This window comes from Podarcis cretensis, assembly GCF_951804945.1.
Source record: "Podarcis cretensis genome assembly, chromosome: 18".
In the NCBI taxonomy this organism is placed as follows: Eukaryota; Metazoa; Chordata; class Lepidosauria; order Squamata; family Lacertidae; genus Podarcis; species Podarcis cretensis.
Window position 1 is genome coordinate 8,895,540 of NC_137188.1, and position 22,264 is coordinate 8,917,803.

The 22,264-nt window shown below is 48.8% G+C and overlaps 1 protein-coding gene across 4 annotated transcripts in view; it reads right to left on the minus strand.

The window, feature by feature from the left end:
- FBN3 (fibrillin 3) overlaps positions 1-22,264 on the minus strand; it is a 179,171-nt gene that overhangs the window by 111,755 nt on the left and 45,152 nt on the right. For all 4 annotated transcript variants that reach the window (XM_079960394.1, XM_079960393.1, XM_079960391.1 and 1 more), the window contains 3 exons: positions 12,644-12,841; positions 10,731-10,856; positions 1,919-2,044 (listed from right to left, as the gene is read on the minus strand). In XM_079960394.1, coding sequence (XP_079816520.1) covers positions 1,919-2,044; positions 10,731-10,856; positions 12,644-12,841 — 450 coding nt within the window. The remainder of the gene's footprint in view (positions 1-1,918; positions 2,045-10,730; positions 10,857-12,643; positions 12,842-22,264) is intronic.

Below are 22,264 nucleotides of genomic sequence, written 5' to 3' on the forward strand. Positions count from 1 at the left end.
AACAGAATGGGGAGTGGAGGCTCAGAAAGAGTGCAGCGAACATTCAGAATCTCCAGAAGGAAAATGTTTCAGCTGCTAACACCCCCCCCCTTTTTTTTTGCAGGCCATGAGGAATTTTGCAACTTTCCAGCTGATAAAGGGCAGTAGATGCTTCATGATATAATGTTATATTATGATGCAGCATGCATTGGTTAGTTAAAGGAATGGATATCACAGGACTGTTGGATTTAGAAGGATATGTGAATCTCTGTGGGTGGCATGCTTATCTATATGATATGGTAAAAATGCATAGAGATTTTCTGAATCATGGCATAAGGAGAAGCTTATATGGCGTTTGGATTAGATGCCGAGATTTAGCCAACAGGAAAACACCTTTATGGTTATCACCTATAGAAGCCAGTGCACAAAAGAAATTAAATCTGATGGCAAAGTGAGGCAGATACAGAGATAAAGTGGAAAAGGTTTGAAGAAACTGGAGAAAGGTTGGTTTCAGTATTATCAAATCAATGAGTATTTCAAAAGAGAAAGCGTACAACAGCGGATCCGAATCTACAGAAGGTGTGGGAAAAGAACCAGCTGCTAAACATTTCTTTTTCTCAGTCCACGAGGAATTTTGAGACTTTTTCAGATGAGAAAGGAAGGAGGTTCACATACTCTCCCTCCCTTACTCCTAAAAATTGCGCCAATATCATCACATTGAGACAGTCACGCGATCAGGGCAGGAAAATGAGGGATGTGAGGACTCAGACACATTAGTCAAGAAACATCATTTGGAGTGCATTATAAACATGAAACACCAGATGGCGCTGGAGAGCAAACGAAAAATCTAAGCAATTTTCTATAGTGTTTTTTTCTATTGTTATAACAATTTAATTTCTGACTTATTTATAGTGTCCCCCCCCCCCCCCGCGTGTAGGTCCATCCAGAGAAGGCGCCATTTCCCAGTTCATTGCACGGTTGTATCTCTTCTACTGCCATTCGTCTCTTGCCAAAAACTACGTTATTCATCGCCTTCCCAAAGGACCAGCCACCACCAGTTTGAAACATAGCTGTCAACTTACAGATTTGAAAATAAGGGACCAGCAGCCTTGAAAATAAGGGACCAGCAGCCAAAATAAGGGATTTTAGTCAACCAATTAAAAGGGACCAGATAATTTTAGAGAGCAGCGCCGGTTTTTAGCCCTTCGTTTCCAGAGGTTGCTGCTCAAGACACCAGCCAATGAAACACTGCAATTAAATAACTACAAGCAGCAACCACTTTTCGCGCAAAACGAAGTCCAAGCTACGAAGATGCTGCTGCAGTTCTGTATCTTTTCTCTCGTGCTCCATCTGCAGCTCTCAGTTCCATCAGGTAGGGCGGGAGTAAGGGGGGGGGGAATAGCACCCAAAGTAAACACACAGATCAGACCATCTATGCTAGTCTACCACTACAAATCTATGGGAGAAGCGCTTGCATGCCAGGCTAACCATCTCATCCGGGTCCTTCGGCGGCACAGCGGCAGTACGGCCTAGTGGGAGTGGCAGTGACGGGCAGAGGGGAGGCCCCAGGCAGAGATGCTCAGTTCGGCGGCTGCGAGGAGGATGGTGGCGGAAGGCCTGAGGCTCCCACCAGTCCCGGCGGGGAGGGGCTCCCGGGGGCCGAGGCTGGTGAGAGGAGGCTGGGGGGGGGGGGCGGGCAGCCAAGCAACCCAGTTGGAGCCTCCCTCCTTCCTGGCTGGCAGGGAGGGAGGGAGAGGAGCTGCTTGCTTTGAAACCCGGGAAATTTAAGGGACATCCATCAATAAGGGACAGCAGCGGGACACGGCGCTGGGATAAGGGACTTTCCCGCCAAATAAGGGACGGTTGACAGCTATGGTTTGAAAAGAAACATCCCAGTAAGTCCACAGCGGCAATAGCGGCAATCAATTCTCCATCTTACCCACACAACGGGAGCCATCTGGACTTGTCATGAAGCCCCGGGGACAGGCACACACGTAGCTCCCTGCCGTGTTGGTGCAATCTCCGCCATCGCAAACTCCTGAGACGCTGGTACATTCGTCTACATCTGGGAAAGAGCAATTGCAAGAACCGTGAGAGTGGACTGGCTTGGTGATGTTGTCGCCTGGGTGTTGTAGCCCAGGGGTCAGCAAACTTTTTCAGCAGGGGGCCGGTCCACTGTCCCTCAGACCTTGTGGGGGGCCGGACTATATTTTTTGGGGAAAAAATATGAATAAATCCTTATGCCCCACAAATAACCCAGAGATGCATTTCAAATAAAAGCACACATTCTACTCATGTAAAACACGCTGATTCTCGGACAGTCCGTAGGCCGGATTTAGAAGGCGATTGGGCCGGATCCGGCCCCCATGCCTTGGTTTGCCTACCCATGCTTTAAACGGTCTCTGCCCTGTATACCTGAAGGAGCGTCTCCACCCCCATCGTCCAGCCCGGACACTGAGGTCCTGCTCCAAGGGTCTTCTGGCGGTTCCCTCAATGCAGGACGTGAAGCTACAGGGAACCAGGCAGAGGGGTGTGTGTGTGGCAAAATTGGGGGGTTGAAGAGGGTCGGGGGGGAGTGAGAAACGTCCCCAAGGAATGTGGGAAGGTATGATAAAAACGTAACCAAAGCCAAGCATTAAAAACTTCCTGATATGGGTACATATTGATATAGGAATGTATTAGATAAAGTGTAAAGAAAAATACAATAATAAGAGTACATTCATTTGTAAAAAAAGAATATACAACGAGATTGAGAGGAAGTACGTGGTGCTGGTACAAATATTATTTTGAAATGGCTTTATGTCTTTGTTTTTTCTTTTCTTTTTTTTCTTTCTTTAGGTACATTAATTTGGTATATAAACTTTGTGTGCATGTTGGAAATTATATTATAATATGCCCTGTAATGTAATATGATAATGTATACATATGTTAATTAAAAAAAAAACTTCCTGATACAGGGCTGCCTTCAGATGTCTTCTAGAAGTTGCATACAGTGGTACCTCGGGTTACATACGCTTCAGGTTACAGACTCCACTAACCCATAAATATTACCTCGGGTTAAGAACTTTGCTTCAGGATGAGAACAGAAATCATGTGTTGGCGGTGCAGCGGCAGCAGGAGGCCCCATTAGCTAAAGTGGTGCTTCAGGTTAAGAACATTTTCAGGTTAAGAACAGACATCCAGAATGAAATAAGTACAGTGGTACCTCGGGTTAAATACTTAATTCGTTCCGAGGGTCCGTTCTTAACCTGAAACTGTTCTTAACCTGAAGCACCACTTTAGTTAATAGGGCCTCCCACTGGCGCCGCACCGCCGGAGCACAATTTCTGTTCTCATCCTGAAGCAAAGTTCTTAACCTGAAGCACTATTTCTGGGTTAGCGGAGTCTGTAACCTGAAGCGTATGTAACCTGAAGTGTATTTAACCCGAGGTACCACTGTACTTGAAGGGACGCAGGTGGCGCTGTGGGTTAAAGCCTCAGCGCCTAGGACTTGCCGATCGAAAGGTCGGCGGTTCGAATCCCTGTGGCGGGGTGCGCTCCCGCTGCTCGGTCCCAGCGCCTGCCAACCTAGCAGTTCGAAAGCACCTCCGGGTGCAAGTAGATAAATAGGGACCGCTTACCAGCGGGAAGGTAAACGGCGTTTCCGTGTGCGGCTCTGGCTCGCCAGAGCAGCGATGTCACGCTGGCCACGTGACCCGGAAGTGTCTCCGGACAGCGCTGGCCCCTGGCCTCTTAAGTGAGATGGGCGCACAACCCCAGAGTCTGTCAAGACTGGCCCGTACGGGCAGGGGTACCTTTACCTTTTACCTTACCACTGTACTTAACCTGAGGTACCACTGTAGTTCTTTATCTCCTTGACATCTGATGGGAGGGCTGTTCCGCAAGGCAGGTGTGGACCTCTGCCTGGTCCCCTGTAGCTTCACTTCTCACTCCTTGACATGGTCCCTTCCAACTCTTTTGATTCTTTGGCAGACTCTTTTCAGCTCCTTCTCCTCCAGACACCCTTCTCGGCCTCCTGGCTCTCGCCCAGGGCTCCACCCGTCCACCGTGGCTCTCACCCAGCTCCCAGCGAAACTCACACCTCGCCCACAAACCCCCATGAAGGAGAGGGTTCCTGGAAACCTCTGAGATCACCGCAAACTCCCTTTTTACGGGCAAGCCCCATGGTGGATGTTGAGGTTCCTGAGGCTCCCTGCAGCTGTATCCCGTTCAGCGATCAGCCGGTCTCTCCAAACCCAGTTCCAAGGCTATACTGGGTTTGGTGGGCTCCCTGAATGGGTGAGTTGGTTTCCCTAGGAAACCGAACAGCCCTCCCCAATATTTGGCAAATATTGTCTTCTGCTGCTGCATTTTGCCGATTCAATATTCACAGTCGTACCTCGGTAGTCAAACACCTTAGTTGCCGCACAAATCGGCTCCCGGACACCGCAAACCCGGAAGTGAGTGTTCCGGTTTGCAAACGTTTTTTGGAAGCTGAACATCCGGCGGCCAGTCGGAAGCCACATCTTGGTTTTTGAACCGTTTCAGGAGTCAAACGGACTCCTGGAACGGATTAAATTTGAGAACCCACATACAGTGGGACCTTGGGTTAAGTACTTAATTTGTTCCCGAGGTCCGTTCTTAACCTGAAACTATTCTTTACCTGAAGCACCACTTTAGCTAATGGGGCCTCTTGCTGCCGCCGCACCGCCAGAGCATGATTTCTGTTCTCATCCTGAAGCAGAGTTCTTAAACCGAGGTACTATTTCTGGGTTAGCGGAGTCGGTAACCTGAAGCGTATGTAACCTGAAGCATCTGTAACCCGAGGTACCACTGTACGACTGTATTCATTTATTATAGCTATGGATCTCAGAGCTGCAACATAAATTTCTGCATACAGTGGACCTTCGGGTTGCGGGATGCGTGTTCACAACCCACAGCGTTCGCAACCTACAGCGGCGTGTCCGCGCACGCGCAGGTTGCGATTCGGTGCTTCTGTGCATGCACCAAGTGCGATTTAGTACTTCTATGCATGCGTGACCCCCCAAACCTGGACGTAACCCGTTCCAGTACTTCCGGGTTTCGGCGGGTATATAACCCGAAAAAAGGCGACCTTAAGCGTCTGTAACCTGAGGTATGACTGTATACAAACACCAGAATCCTGTTTCGCAATATATTTCAATATATTGCTGTGCTGATTCTCGCTAACATATCCAGGAAGGGGTAGGAATCATTTCCTCTTTGCATTCCTGGCTGGAGTTAGGTTTGATGAGGCCGTAAGCTACTGAAGGTAATGGGGTCCTTTATAGTGGTGCCTCATAAGACGAAAATAATCCGTTCCGCGAGTCTCTTCGTCTAGCGGTTTTTTCGTCTTGCGAAGCATCCCTATTAGCGGCTTAGCGGATTAGCACTATTAGCGCCTTAGCGGCTTAGCGGCTTAGAAAAAGGGGAAAAAAGGGAAAAAACTTGCAAGACTCGCAAGACGCTTTCGTCTTGTGAAGCAAGCCCATAGGGAAATTCGTTTTGCGAAGCGCCTCGAAAAACGTAAAACCCTTTCGTCTAGCAGGTTTTTCGTCTTGCGAGGCATTCGTCTTGCGGGGCACCACTGTATATGTCCAGCTGTCCTTTGTCAACAACAAATTGTCACTGTTTTCTTGTATTGAATATATGCTATATGGTAATGTATGGACCTGATAGGTATCTCAAACCATTTGCACATAACAAAATACGTTTTTTATTACAGTAATTGTTAAACTAAAATGCAATTATCTTATATTTTGGAAATGTAAAGGTAAAGGTAAAGGGACCCCTGACCGTTAGGTCCAGTCGTGGCCGACTCTGGGGTTGCAGCGCTCACCTCGCTTTATTGGCCAAGGGAGCCGGCGTACAGCTTCCGGGTCATGTGGCCAGCAGGACTAAGCCGCTTCTGGCGAACCAGAGCAGCGCACGGAAATGCCGTTTACCTTCCCACCAGAGCGGTACCTACTTATCTACTTGCACTTTGACATGCTTTTGAACTGCTAGGTTGGCAGGAGCAGGGACCGAGCAACGGGAGCTCACCCCGTCGCGGGGATTCGAACCACCGACCTTCTGATCGGCAAGTCCTAGGCTCTGTGGTTTAACCCACAGTGCCACCCATGTCCCTTTGGAAATGTACATCCAGTTTTTTGGGGGGGCCCCCAAGAGAGTGGGGCCCTAAGCTATAGCTTGTTTAGCTTATACGTAAATCCGGCACTGTTTGCACCCCAACTTTTGGGTAGCTGTGGTGACATGAAACTTCCCCATTCTGCAAATGAGATCCTTGCACCCTCGTTCCCATCATAGCTGTCACCGTTCTCTTTTTTTAAAGGGGAATTCCCTTATTCTGAATAGGATTCCTCGCAAGAAAAGGGAAAAGTTGACAGCTATGGTCCCTGTGAGCCTGACATCTACAGACACATACCCCTGCTGCTTCTGGCTCAAGATACCGTATTTTTTGCTCTATAAGACGCACCAGACCACAAGACGCACCTAGTTTTTGGAGGAGGAAAGCAAGGAAAAAAATATTCTGAATCTCAGAAGCCAGAACAGCAAGAGGGATCGCTGTGCAGCGAAAGCAGCGATCCCTCTTGCTGTTCTGTCTTCTGGGATAGCTGCGCAGCCTGCATTCGCTCCATAAGACGCACACACATTTCCCCTTATTTTTTAGGAGGGAAAAAGTGAGTCTTATAGAGCAAAAAATATGGTATTTCAAAAAGCGCCTGTCAGTTGCCTTCCAAGTCTCTCTTAAAAACTCGGCGCTTTTGGGCTCCCACACAATGATGGGATTGAAGGCGAGACGTTGACTTTGGAACCCAGATTCGCTTCTTTGGGGCCAAAGCAAGCATGGAAGGGTCTGGGGTTTTGTCTTGGGGTGGGTTTTGTTTTGAGCTTTGCAGACCACAAAGCCGAGCCAAGAAAGGAAGGAAGGAACAACCTCCGAAAGGGAGCCAGGGAGGAAAACCTGGTGACACTGGCTCTTCACAAAAGCCCCAGAATTGCTAGGATTTCATCTTCCTCCAACTTTGCTTTCAGGGAACTTACCGTATTTTTTGCTCTATAAGACTCTCTTTTTCCCTCCTAAAAAGTAAGGGGAAATGCGTGTGCTTCTTATGGAGCGAATGCAGGCTGCGCAGCTATCCCAGAAGACAGAACAGCAAGAGGGATTGCTGCTTTCACTGCGCAGCGATCCCTCTTGCTGTTCTGGCTTCTGGGATTCAGAATATTTTTTTTCTTGTTTTCCTCCTCCAAAAACTAGGTGCGTCTTGTGGTCTGGTGCGTCTTATAGAGCGAAAAATATGGTTCATAAATCAGCAGACCCAACACAGAATTCCCCTTCAGAATGTTCAAACCTTGCAAAAATTGTAAAACATTGACTGCAAAAAAACAACAACCAGCCCCTGCCTCGGACGTGTCTGCCTCTGAGGCCGCGGAATATTCATAAACATTCCAATTGCTGAGGAAGAGAAAGCCTGAGCAAAGGCAAACAAACATTCTTCATTGCGGTCCAAAGGCCTGTAAAAGAAATTTGAAAGCAAACTACAGCAGAAAAGACAATACTGGGCAGTCCCTGTGTTTCGATCCAAGACATGTTGACTTCTAATTCTTGCTACCTCCGAGAGAAATTCTGCCATGGCCAGAATTATATCGTTTTTCTTACCTTCAAGGAGATGCTTGAGAGGAAATATATCGGCGTTCCCAGGGATATTTACCAATAAGGGCTTAATTAATGGGTTCCTGGCTTGCTTAAACAGTACAGTGGTACCTCGGGTTACATACGCTTCAGGTAACATATGCTTCAGGTTACAGACTCCGCTAACCCAGAAATAGTGCTTCAGGTTAAGAACTTTGCTTCAGGATGAGAACAGAAATCGTGCTCCGGTGGCGCGGCGGCAGCAGGAGGCCCCATTAGCTAAAGTGGTGCTTCAGGTTAAGAACAGTTTCAGGTGAAGTATAGACCTCTGGAATGAATATTCTTTTCGCTGACACATTCCAGAGTGTTAAACAAGCCCTTTGGGGAGCAAAAATGCCCTTTTCTGGGAGAGACGCCTCAGCTGAACTTGATGGGGAAGGCAGTCCAACCGCAGCACATCTGGGAATGTGCAACATTTCCCCCCCCCCCCCGCCTCCTGCTCTCAACACACCCTGGAAAGCCTTCTCTCATAAAGGGGAGGGGGGTGGATATGAAGTTTGTGGAAGGCTGGAAATATTCACTCCAGTACAGTGGTCCCTTGGTTCTCAAACGCCTTGGCACTCAAACAACTCGGAAGCCAAACACCGCAAGCCCGGAAGTACAGTGGAACCTCGGGTTACATAGGCTTCAGGTTACAGACTCTGCTAACCCAGAAATAGTGCTTCAGATTAAGAACTTTGCTTCAGGATGAGAACAGAAATCGTGCTCTGGCGGTGCGGCAGCAGCGGGAGGCCCCATTAGCTAAGGTGGTGCTTCAGGTTAAGAGCAGTTTCAGGTTAAGAACGGACCTTCGGAACGAATTAAGTACTTAACCCGAGGTACCATTGTAAGTGATCCGCTTTGCGAACATTTTTCGGAAGCCGAACAAGCTCCATTTTGAGCGTTAACGCTTCCGTTTTGAGTGTTACGCAGAGGTCTGTCTGTTTTTGCTATTTATTATGCTTTTCTGTTTCTGCGGCTCTTTTTGTTTTTATGACTATGTAGAACCCAGTTCAGCTACTGATGGATTGTGTGACTGCAGTGACTGCTTATCGCTTTCATTTTATGGATCAGCGATAAAATTTTAGATAGTAAAATCCATGTTAAATTGCTGTTTTAGGGCTTGTTTTTTAAAAGTCTGGAACGGATTCATCCGTTTTGCATTACTTTCTATGGGAAAGCATGCCTTAGTTTTGGAACGGTTTGCTTTTGGAACAGACTACCGGAACGGATTAAGTTTGAGAACCAAGGTACCACTGGTTTGCAACCGCTTTGGATTACAACCGTTTTGGATTACAACCACGTCAAACCCGGAAGTGCTTGTCCCTTTTTTTTGGATTACAGCCCTTTTTAAAAATTACAACCAATTTTTTTGGGAGGCCCCACTGTCTGTGGACAAACGCCGGCTCCCTCGGCCTGCAAAGCAAGATGAGCACCGCAACCCCAGAGTCGTCTGCGACTGGACTTAACTGTCAGGGGTCCTTTACCGTTACCTTTTTAAAGAGAATTTACCAGTAACGTACAATTCAGTCTGGGACAGGCTGAGTTGTATCATAGCGAGAGGCTCAAATGAGCCTGCGACCAGCTATCTGCTGTGCATGAGAATGGGAATGTAAATTCTGCTAAGTAAAGGAAGGCTCCATGATCACTGCAGATGGTGACAGCAGCCACGAAATTAAAAGACACCTGCTTCTTGGGAGAAGGGCAATGACAGGCCTAGACAGCATCTTGAGAAGTAGAGACATCACCTTGCCAACAAAGGTCCGTATAGTTAAAGCTATGGTTTTCCCAGTAGTGATGTATGGAAGTGAGAGCTGGACCATAAAGAAGGCTGATCGCCGAAGAATGGATGCTTTTGAATTATGGTGCTGGAGGAGACTCTTGAGAGTCCCATGGACTGCAAGAAGATCAAACCTCTCCATTCTGAAGGAAATCAGCCCTGAGTGCTCACTGGAAGGACAGATTGTGAAGCTGAGGCTCCAGTACTTTGGCCACCTCATGAGAAGAGAAGACTCCCTGGAGAAGACCCTGATGTTGGGAAAGATGGAGGGTGCAAGGAGAAGGGGGCGACAGAGGACGAGATGGTTGGATAGTGTTTTCGAGGTTACCAGCATGAGTCTGACCAAGCTGCGGGGGGCAGTGGAGGACAGGAGTGCCTGGCGTTCTCTGGTCCATGGGGTCACGAAGAGTCGGACACGACTAAACGACTAAACAACAACAACAACAAAGGAACTTGCTAGCACAAATTAGGAAGGATATTAAAAAGGTAAAGGTAAAGGGACCCCTGACCATTAGGTCCAGTCGTGGCCAACTCTGGGGTTGCGGCGCTCATCTCGCTTTACTGGTCGAGGGAGCCGGCGTGCAGCTTCCGGGTCATGTGGCCAGCAGGACTAAGCCGCTTCTGGTGAACCAGAGCAGCTCACGGAAACGCTGTTTACCTTCCCGCCGGAGCGGTACCTATGTATCTACTTGCACTTTGACGTGCTTTCGAACTGCTAGGTTGGCAAGAGCAGGGACCAAGCAACGGGAGCTCACCCCATCACGGGGATTCGAACTGCAGAACTTCTGATCGGCAAGCCCAAGGCTCAGTGGTTTAACCCACAGCGCCACAAGTTAGGAAGGACATTAAGGTAAAGGTAAAGGTACCCCTGCCCGTACAGGCCAGTCTTGACAGACTCTGGGGTTGTGCGCCCATCTCACTTAAGAGGCCAGGGGCCAGCGCTGTCCGGAGACACTTCCGGGTCACGTGGCCAGCGTGACATCGCTGCTCTGGCCAGAGCCAGAGCCGCACACGGAAACGCCGTTTACCTTCCCGCTGGTAAGCGGTCCCTATTTATCTACTTGCACCCGGAGGTGCTTTCGAACTGCTAGGTTGGCAGGCGCTGGGACCGAGCAGCGGGAGCGCACCCCGCCGCAGGGATTCGAACCGCTGACCTTTCGATCGGCAAGTCCTAGGCGCTGAGGCTTTAACCCACAGCGCCACCTGCGTCCCATATAAGCAATATATCCTCTCCTGCTACCCTGAACATTCCCACATGTTTCTTCTTCAGAAATTTCCGCCCCCTTTTTCTCCCCCGCTTACCTTCGCACTTGTGGTTCGTCTCGCTCTGCTTGTGGCCAACTGGGCACTTGCATTCGTAGGACCCCACCGTGTTGAGGCAGTTTCCTCCTTGGCAAAGCCCGGGGATCGCCTGGCATTCGTCCACATCTGCAGACAGGAAGTGAGGAGACACAAATGAAGTCAGTTGGGAACACTGAAGGGAAAGGTCACCTTCATTTTGCCAGGTCAGCACTCTGCGGCACAGTAAACCCTGGTTTGCACAAACCATCATTCAGAACGCTATCTGTGACGGACCACCCAGTGTGGTGTAGTGGTTAAGAGCGGTGGACTCGTAATCTGGTGAACTGGGTTCACTTCCCCGCTCCTCCACATGCAGCTGCTGGGTGACCTTGGGCCAGTCACACTTCTCTGAAGTCTCTCAACCTCACTCACCTCACTGAGTGTTTGTTGTGGGGGAGGAAGGGAAAGGAGATTGTTAGCCGCTTTGAGACTCCTTAAAGGTAAAGGAACCTCTGACCATTAGGTCCAGTCGTGACCGACTCTGGGGTTGCGGCGCTCATCTCGCTTTACTGGCCGAGGGAGCCGGCGTACAGCTTCCGGGTCATGTGGCCAGCATGACTAAGCCGCTTCTGGCGAACCAGAACAGCGCACAGAAACACCATTTACCTTCCCGCCGGAGCGGTACCTATTTATCTACTTGCACTTTGACATGCTTTTGAAGCAGCGCACAGAAATGCCGTTTACCTTCCCACCAGAGTGGTACCTATTTATCTACTTGCACTTTGACGTGTTTTCGAACTGCTAGGTTGGCAGGAGCAGGGACCGAGCAACGGGAGCTCACCCCGTCGCAGGGATTCAAACCGCTGACCTTCTGATCGGCAAGTCCTAGGCTCTGTGGTTTAACCCACAGCGCCACCTGCTTAGGCCACCCTTAGGGTAGGCTTAGGCCACCCTTAGGCCACTCCTTAGGGTAGTGATAAATTGGGATATCAAATCCAAACTCTTCTGCTTCTTCTCTCCCACCCTTTGAGCCAGGGGTCAGCAACCTAAGGCCCATGGACCACACACCTCCCATGGGGTCGTTTAACCGGCTCACAAGCTGCACCCGAACCAAGCCGAGTCCCCACACACTGCACTAAACCAGCACGGCTCAGCGACTCGCTTCTGCAGCACTGGAAATCGCGCCTGTGCAGGCGCCAGAAGTCACGACTGTGCAGAAGCCGGAAATCACAGGTGTGCACGCTGAATCCAGCCCAGGCCAGGTAAAACTTGCCAATCCCTGCTCTGAGAGAAACTGTGCTTTGTAGCTGCTTGTCTGCTTTTGTGTGACATCAAATCAGCAAAAGAACCAACAACCCCATTTTCTTCTGTTTGGGGACTCCTGGTTTGACTGCTTCAAAGGAGTTTTAGAAGCAAGAAGCAGGAAAACCCTCTCTTGGGCTCAAGGGAGAGAAACGTACCGTATTTTTTGCTCTATAAGACTCACTTTTTCCCTCCTAAAAAGTAAGGGGAAATGTGTGTGCGTCTTATGGAGCGAATGCAGGCTGCGCAGCTATCCCAGAAGCCAGAACAGCAAGCGGGATCGCTGCTTTCACTGCGCAGCGATCCCTCTTGTTGTTCTGGCTTCTGAGATTCGGAATATTTTTCTTCTTCTTTTCCTCCTCCAAAAACTAGGTGCGTCTTGTGGTCTGGTGCGTCTTATAGAGCGAAATATACGGTATTTTTATCGGACGTCCTTTTGATTCCATCTCCCTTGGAAAGCAGCAGTTAAAACCGCTCAAAACATTAACGGCTATTAAAAGCCTGGTTGAGCAGGACTCTTTCTTAAAGGGCAGTGTCCAGCAGCTTTGGTGCCACCACCGAAAAGGCCCCGTCAATCACTGCAATGGTTCTGAGCTTCCAGTAGGGGCGAGGTGAGTCCTGGAGGATCTTACCTTGGCAAGCGCCTGTGCGTATGTTAGGGATGAAGCCCCGGCGGCAGGGGTGGGGCTGGGCGGGGCACATCTCGCAAGGGTGGCCCCATGCCCGCCCGATGGTGGCGCAGCACATGGTCTTGGTGCAAACGATACCACTGAGTTGCCCTTGGCACATCTGGTTGCTTACTTGGCTGAAGCAGGGCCCCGTGCGGTAATCTAGGAGAGGAAGAAGGAACAAGAAAAGGGGCGAGTTTATGATTTTGTATCAAAATCTTTAAAAGCCAATGGAAGGCACTCCGGGCCACTGAGGCCACCTGAGCCTCGAGCGACAGCAAAGGATTCAGGACAACCCCCAAGCTACAAACCCCTGAAGGACCAGGTGCACAGCCTGGGAGTCATTTTGGACTCACAGCTGTCCATGGAGGCGCAGGTTAATTCTGTGTCCAGGGCGGCTGTCCACCAGCTCCATCTGGTACGCAGACTGAGATCCTCCAAGCCTGTGGACTGTCTAGCCAGAGTGGTGCATGCTCTGGTTATCTCCCGCTTGGACTACTGCAACGCACTCTACGTGGGGCTACCTTTGAAGGTGACCCGGAAACTGCAATTAATCCAGAATGCGGCAGCCAGACTGGTGACTGGGAGCGGCCGCCGGGACCACATAACACCAGTCCTGAGAGATCTGCATTGGCTCCCAGTACATTTCCGAGCACAATTCAAAGTGTTGGTGCTGACCTTGAAAGCCCTAAATGGCCTCGGTCCTGTATACCTGAAGGAGCGTCTCCACCTCCATCGTTCAGCCCGGACACTGAGATCCAACACCGAGGGCCTTCTGGCGGTTCCCTCATTGTGAGACGTGAGGTTACAGGGAACCAGACAGACACTACCTTCTCGGTAGTGGTGCCCGCCCTGAGGAACGCCCTCCCTTCAGATGTGAAGGAAATAAGCAGATATCTTCTCTTTAAAAGACATCTGAAGGCAGCCCTGTTCAGGGAAGTTTTTAATATTTAACGCTGTACTGTTTTTAACACTTGATTGGGATCTGCCCAGAGTGGCTGGGGAAACTCAGCCAGATGGGCGGGGTATAAATAAATTATTATTATTATTATTATTATTATTATTATTATTATTATTACAAACATGTATGTGTTTTCTCTTTGCAGTTGAACAGCTCTTACAAAATCATAACATTTGGCTTGACGGTTCCAAAAATTGAGTTCTGTTCTGAGGAGACCCACTCAAATTACTGGACCTAAAGCAGTCCATCTCCTCAGAGTATGGCTAACACTGAATATAACCCATTGTCTATCAGCTTCCAACCTGGTCATCATTGTATGGTCGTAGATGTTTCCTTCCTGCTTTCTACCTGCTGGAATTCCACAGGTAGGCAGATGATGGAATTTTCGGAGCTAGCCGACCTGACCGGAAAAAGTATGTGACCAGAAGGAGGAGGAAGAGGAGTGGAAGAAATTCAAAACCATTTAGCTATATATCTTAAGATAATTTAATTAGAATTAATTGCGAGTACCAAATAGGCCTCAGATTTGAAAATGTGATGTGTAAAATATTATGTTAAGGTTAAAAATGAAAAGAAAGTAAGATGTTAATTGACCAAGTAAATTTTAGGGGGAAATAGTTTTGGAAAACTGTTACAATGATTTATATGGAAACTCAGCCAGGGGGATTTGAAGAAGTCACCTAACAATGTTAACAAAAGTGGAATTATTATAATCAGCATAAATGTTTGTTGGTTTGTTTTGATTTTCTTTTTCTTATCTGTTTGTTATAAATTTGGAAAATTAATAAAATCTTTTTTTGGGGGGAATGAATTCCAGAGGTAGGCAATTTCAACTTCAGCAGGCGATACAAGCATAAAAGAGAGAGATGTCAAAACTCTCTAAGTGTCCCTATTTTCCATGGACAGCTCCAGATTCCCAGAGGCCATCCTAGTTTCCCATTCGATCTCAGAACGTCCCGTTTTTACTTTTTGTTGTTGTTTAGTTGTTTTGCCATGTCCGACTTTGTGACCCCCTGGACCAGAGCATGCCGGGCCCTCCTATCTTCCACTGCCTCCTGCAGTTTGGTCAAACTCATGCTGGTCGCTTCGAGAACACTGTCCAACCATCTCGTCCTCCGTAGTCCCCTTCTCTTTGTGCCCTCCATCTTTCCCAACATCAAGGTCTTTTCTAGGGAGTCTTCTCTTCTCATGAGGTGGCCAAAGTCTTGGAGCCTCAGCTTCAGGATCTGTCCTTCCAATGAGCACTCAGGGCTGATTTCCTTCAGAATGGAGAGGTTTGATCTTCTTGCAGTCCATGGGACTCTCAAGAGTCTCCTCCAGCACCAGAATTCAAAAGCATCCATTCTTCGGCGATCAGCCTTCTTTCTGGTCCAGCTTTCACTTCCATACATCACTGCTGGGGAAACCATAGCTTTTACTATACTTCTCTTCTCATGAACACTGTCCCACCATCTCGTCCCCTTTCTCCTTGTGCCCTCCAGCACCATAATTCAAAAGCATCCATTCTTCGCCGATCAGCCTTCTTTATGGTCCATCACTACTGGGAAAACCATAGTTTTTACTATACGGACCTTCGCTGGCAAGGTGATGTCTCTGTTTTTTAACATGCTGTCTAGGTTTGTCATCACTTTTCTCCCAAGAAGCAGTCGTCTCTGAATTTCGTGACTTTTCCTTAAAGGTAAAGGGACCCCTGACCATTAGGTCCAGTCGTGGCCGAATCTGGGGTTGCGGCGCTCATCTCGCTTTATTGGCCGAGGGAGCCGGCGTACAGCTTCCGGGTCATGTGGCCAGCAGGACCAAGCCGCTTCTGGCGAACCAGAGCAGCGCACGGAAATGACGTTTACCTTCCCGCTGGAGCGGTACCTATTTATCTACTTGCACTTGGATGTGTTTTTGAACTGCTAGGTGGGCAGGAGCAGGGACCAAGCAACGGGAGCTCACCCCGTCATTGCGGGGATTCGAACCGCCGACCTTCTGATCAGCAAGTCCTAGGCTCTGTGGTTTAATCCACAGCGCCACCTGTGTCCTTAGGATGTGCCTATTTCCGCCGGAGAAACGTTGGAGGGTATGAGCTCTCCCCAGGAAACCCAAAAGCATAGCTGGGATGAGAGCGGCTGCCTTTTTCCTCCACAGGCCTCATGTATTTCCACACAACCCAAACAAGGCCAAATATTTTCTACTGGGGATTGCAGAGTGATCGGAAACAGATTGCGGGACGAGGCTCTCTTCCCTATTTTGCAGCCGTGCGACGTCTCTACAGATCATTAGGACCCAAACTTCATGTGTAACCATTTAGCTCATTCTACCAAAGAAGAGAGAGGTTAAAACGGAATCTTTCCATAATGTGGAACAGTTGGTGTCCCCCTCCTTCCAAACAGAAAATGTGATTAAAACGAGCAGGGGGGTGGAATTATCCATCCATCGTGAAATCTCCTGTGCTGAGCGAGAGAGTCTGTGCTTTGGAATCTGGAGCAATTGAGAAAGATGTTCCAGAGGGATGCCTCTTCTGGGCTTTGACATGCCCTGATAGTGTGTCTCTCCCAGCGCAGGCTTAGAAATGGTTGAGGAAGGAGTGTCTGAGAGGAAATGGCAGATTTGTTGTTATTTAGTCGTGTCCGCCTCTTCGTGACCCCCTGGAACAGAGCACGCCAGGCACTTCTGTCTTCCACTGCCTCCTGCAGTTTGGTCAAACTCATGCTGGTAGCTTCGAGAACACTGTCCCACCATCTCGTCCTCTTTCTCCTTGTGCCCTCCATCTTTCCCAACCTCAGGGTCTTTTCCAGGGAGTCTTCTCTTCTCATGAACACTGTCCCACCATCTCGTCCCCTTTCTCCTTGTGCCCTCCATCTTTCCCAACATCAGGGTCTTTTCCAGGGAGTCTTCTCTTCTCATGAGGTGGCCAAAGTCTTGGAGCCTCAGCTTCAGGATCTGTCCTTCCAGTGAGCACTCAGGGCTGATTTCCTTCCGAATGGAGAGATTTGATCTTCTTGCAGTCCATGGGACTCTCAAGAGTCTCCTCCAGCACCAGAATTCAAAAGCATCCATTCTTCGGCGATCAGCCTTCTTTCTGGTCCAGCTTTCACTTCCATACATCACTGCTGGGGAAACCATAGCTTTTACTATACAGACCTCTGTTGGCAAGGTGATGTCTCTGCTGGGCACCAGGAAGGATTAAGCCATTCCAGATATGCATCTTTAGGAGCACCAGCAACAGCTACTGTGTGCGGCGTTCAAGAGACGTAATGAGTCATGGGCTCGGAATAAGGCAGCTTCATGGAATTGTAGAGTTGGAAGGGACCTCCAAACATCATCCAGTCCAACCCTCCCAAAAGACCTACATTGGTTCCCAGTACATTTCCGAGCACAATGCAAAGTGTCGGTGCTGACCTTGAAAGCCCTAAATCAGGGATCAGCAAACTTTTTCAGCAGGGGGCCGGTCCACTCTCCCTCAGACCTTGTGGGGGGCTGGACTATATTTTGGAAAAATAAATAAAAATGAACGAATTCCTATGCCCCACAAATAACCCGGAGATGCATTTTATATAAAAGCAGACATTCTATTCATGTAAAAACACCACGCAGGCCCCCAAAATAATCCAGAGATGCATTTTAAATAGTTTCAGGTTAAGAACGGACCTCTGGAACGAATTAAGTTCTTAACCCAAGGTACCACTTAGAACCAAAGGGTGTTTAGTTTGTGGGTGGGATTTAGGGTGTTTTCAATGAATTTGTTTATTTGTTGTAGTAGTTCTGTGTATGTTTGTTTACTGACTGAGGGAAGCATAATTATATCTGCCTACTTTCAACAATAACTTGCTTTGCTTTATGTATTTGCTTCCTCTTGAAAACCGAATAAAAAATATTTAATCATAACAATATAAATGTATTATTATTACTAATTGCTGGGAATTAAGTACTTAACCCGAGGTACCACTGTAATTCGTTCCAGAGGTCCGTTCTTAACCTGAAACTGTTCTAAACCTGAGGCACCACTTTAGCTAATGGGGCCTCCCGCTGCTGCCGGAGCCCGATTTCTGTTCTTATCCTGAAGCAAAGTTCTTAACCCAAGGTACTATTTCTTGGTTAGCGGAGTCTGTAACCTGAAGCGTATGTAACCTGAAGCGTCTGTAACCCGAGGTACCACTGTATACTACATTTTTTTAGATTTGCCTTGAGAGAGTCTTTGAACCTCTTTTGTTGACCACCAGCATTACGTTTTCCATTTTTAAGTTCGTACACACACACACACACACACACACACACACAAAACCATTCATTCAGCCCCCCCCACCATTTGAACCACCCCCCACCTCCAATCACAAAGAAAGCCCCCACACTGCAAGGAAAACGTCTCTGCAGTTGTGCAAAAGAGAAATACAGAATGTGCGAGAGACGGAGGGAGGGGGAGAAGCAGACTCGTGCGAAGGAGGGAGGGGGGCCGGGAATTGCCAAAAATAGATCTTTTCGGATTTCGTTTCCAAGCCTAGGAAGGGAGCAGCGCCAAAGCAGCTTGTGAGTTTGAAGCAGACAGGCCAGGGCAGGTTGGCTTTTTGCCAGGAAGCATCTGGGCCTGATTTTAATGGGTCATATGATTAAAGATTTAATGAGGCTCCAATCAAACTTTATTAAGGCTCGGGGACGTGATTCCTGCGCACCCACCCCACTTCCGTGCCCAAGGGGGGCTGGGCTCTGACCCCAGGTATGTTTGGAGTACAGTTCGCCTCCCCAACAGCTGTGGGAAGGACCCAAGGAACCGCCTCCCCACATTCTCGCACGTCGGCTCCAAAAGTCGCCTTTTTGAAGGTCTCATCTGTCCAAAGTCGACCCGCTGGATTTGCCCCAGGGAACAAGGGAAGCTTTACTTCTGAGGAAACCGGGTGCCGGATCGGGACACGTCTCACGGCGCTGTCCTCACACGGAAAGCAGTTTCATACTGCTTTAAACCATCGCGGCTTCTCCACCGAAGACTCCTAAGAACTGCAGTCCACAACGGGTGCTGAGAGTTGCCAGGAAAGCTCTCTCAGTTCCCAAAATTCCCTGGGAAGAGTGAGCCGATTGGTTCAACCGCTCTGGGAACTGTAGCGCTGTTTGAGGGAGAAGCACCCTATGCCGTAGAATGAGAGGAATGGGCTCCCCAATTCCGGCAGCAATGGCTGGCTAGATTTCCGAATTAAAACGCAGTGTAGTGGTTAAGAGTTAAAACCAGTCTAGTGGTTAAGAGCGGTGGACTCGCAATCTGGTGAACCGGGTTCGCGTCTCCGCTCCTCCACCTGCAGCTGCTGGGTGACTTTGGGTCAGTCACACTTCTCTGAAGTCTCTCAGCCCCACTCACCTCACAGAGTGTTTGTTGTGGGGGAGGAAGGGAAAGGAGATTGTTAGCCGCTTTGAGACTCCTTAAAGGTAAAGGGACCCCTGACCATTAGGTCCAGTCGTGACCGACTCTGGGGTTGCGGCAGTCATCTCGCTTTACTGGCTGAGGGAGCCGGCGTATAGCTTCCGGGTCACGTGGCCAGCAGGACTGTGCCGCTTCTGGCAAACCAGAGCAGCGCATGGAAACGCCGTTTCCCTTCCCGCCGGAGCGGTACCTATTTATCTACTTGCACTTTGACGTGCTTTCGAACTGCTAGGTTGGCAGGAGCAGGGACCGAGCAATGGGAGCTCACCCCGTCATTGCAGGGATTCGAACCGCTGACCTTCTGATCGGCAAGTCCTAGGCTCTGTGGTTTAACCCACAGCACCACCCACGTCCCTTTCTTGAGACTCCTTAGGGTAGTGATAAAGCGGGCTATCAAATCCAAACTACTCCTCCTCCTCCTCCTCCTCCTCCTCCTCTTCTTCTTCTTCTTCTTCTTCTTCTTCTTCTGCCGTCTATAAACACCATCAAGTCTAGGGCAGGGATGGGAAAATCCATCGATTTTGGTTATCATTCTTCCGGTCTGAAGTTCCTTTCTGCATGTTTTCATGCTGGTCCTCTTAGCTAGGGATGATGGGAGTTGTAGTCCCAAAACATCTGGAGGGCCGAGTTTGGGGACACCTGCTCTAGGTGGTCCGAAATAGGCATCCATTCTTCCATAAAACGCTCCTCATTAGATGGTCTTAATTCTGCTGTTAATTCCCCCCCAGTTCTGCCCTGTCCATAATCTTACTTATCCGTTCCTCTTTGGGAAGAACTCCTTCTCCTTTCCATTTTATTTATTTGTGCTTTTAAGTCGCGTTTCTATCTCGCGAACCGCCCTGGGATCTTTTGATGCCGGGCGGGATATAAATCAAATAAATGAATAATAATAATAATAAAGACCAAGCTACATTTCAGACAGATGCCCGCGGTGGAGATTGGCACTCGTTTCATCAATGGCACAGATCTCTGCCACTCCAGCTTGCCTGGGGCTGACCCTGTTCCTCCTTGCATGCCATTTGGCCAGGTTTTGTTTTGTTTTTTTCAGAGAAAGAGAGAGCACGAGAGAGAACGAGAGAGGTCCAAAGGATTTCTTCCCTTCCTTCCTTAAACAAACAAGCAGGCCAGCCAGCCAAACCTCCCTCGAATCGGATTCCTTTCCCACAACAGCGCTGGAAGGTTTTCCTCTCCAAACAGAGCTGGGGAATGCGGCTGGCAGGCTCTCCGGCCGGCAGAAAGGAGGTCAGTGGGGCACAGGCTGTTGTGGGAAGGTTGCCCTCCTGGCAAGGAGCGCCCCCCTCCCGGAGCCTGAGCCGGCCCCACCTTGCCGCTACAGAAGAAGAAGAAGAAGAAGAGTTTGGATTTGATATCCCGCTTTATCACTACCCGAAGGAGTCTCAAAGCGGCTAACATTCTCCTTTCCCTTCCTTCCCCACAACAAACACTCTGTGAGGTGAGTGGGGCTGAGAGACTTCAGAGAAGTGTGACTGGCCCAAGGTCACCCAGCAGCTGCAAGTGGAGGAGCGGGGAATCGAACCCGGTTCACCAGATTACGAGTCCACTGCTCTTAAGCACTACACCACACTGGCTCTCTTCGGAATTAACCCATATTCCCCGTTTTCCAGGAACCGGGGAATCGCAGCATTGGAAGGGACCCTGAGGGTCATCCAGCCCAACCGGCTGCAAATCAGTCTCTTCTTGTTGTTGTTTAGTCGTGTCCGCCTCTTCGTGACCCCCTGGACCAGAGCACGCCAGGCACTCCTGTCTTCCACTGCCTCCCGCAGTTTGGTCAAACTCATGCTGGTAGCTTTGAGAACACTGTCCCACCATCTCATCCTCTGTCGTCCCCTTCTCCTTGTGCCCTCCATCTTTCCCAAGAGCAGGGTCTTTTCCAGGGAGTCTTCTCTTCTCCTGAGGTGGCCAAAGTCTTGGAGCCTGAGCTTCAGGATCTGTCCTTCCGGTGAGCGCTCAGGGCTGATTTCCTGAAGAATAGATCGGTTTGATCTTCTTGCAGTCCATGGGACTCTCAAGAGTCTCCTCCAGCACCAGAATTCAAAAGCATCAATTCTTCGGTGATCAGCCTTCTTTATGGTCCAGCTCTCACTTCCACACATCACTACTGGGGAAACCATAGCTTTAACTATACGGACCTTTGTCGGCGAGGTGATGTCTCTGCTTTGTAAATCAGTCTCTTAAGGCTAAGCAAATCAGTCTTTTAAGCTTAAGCCAAGAAAGAGTATTCTCTAGAAGATTGAATATCAGTATATGTATCAAGACTTTGAGATTAGACCACCGAAGAAGCCCGGAAAACTACCTTGGGAGTGTGCTACCTGCAAGCCCCAGTTAAAGGGCCCCATCGGGGGCAAACAGCAGCCTTTTGATGACTTGGACTCCCATCATCCGTAACTAACAGGACCAGTGGTCATGGATGATGGGAATTGTAGTCCCAAACATCTGGAGGGCCGGAGTTTGCTTATGCCTGGACTAGATGAGCATTCTATGATTCTATTATTCTTTGAAGGCAGATGGGCAGCATATAAGTAACAAAATTATTATTATTATTATTATTTAGTTCGGTAGCAAACCATTGAAATTAACGGACCTATTTGAATCATTGATTTTAGTGGGCTGTCTCTTAAGCAGGATGTAACTTTGGATCTGGCCCGATGGAAACAGGATTGTGTTGTACCCACTAAGAGTGCGTTGCGAAAAATGTCTCCGATCCCATGCAAATAATGTTGCAACCTTTCCTCGGGGGGAACTAACATGTGTGTTTTTTTCAGGGGGTTGGTCTAGATGACCGTTGGGGTTCCCTCCCAACTTTACAGTCCCGGTTCCAGGATTTCAAAAGACCTCCAGCACTCAGCAGTGAAGCCTTTTTGAAACGCCTCTCTTGGGTTTTTTTGTTGCTTTAAGACGTAAGAAATTGTGTTTCAATGGCAATACATCCAATTGAAACATACCGGTATGTTGGAAAGGCAATTTGGCCCTAACGCTATAGGAGCATCGGAAACACCTTTGCTGCTACAAGATTTAATTTCTGCAACAAAAACAAATAACTCTACACTTGCACTATATAAAACCCTACTCAACTGGAAGAACTACAGTGGCGCCTCGCAAGACGAAATTAATCCGTTCCGCGATTCTCTTCGTCTAGTGGTTTTTTCGTCTTGCAAAGCAAGCCCATTGACAGCTTAGTGGATTAGCGCTATTAGCGGCTTAGCGGCTT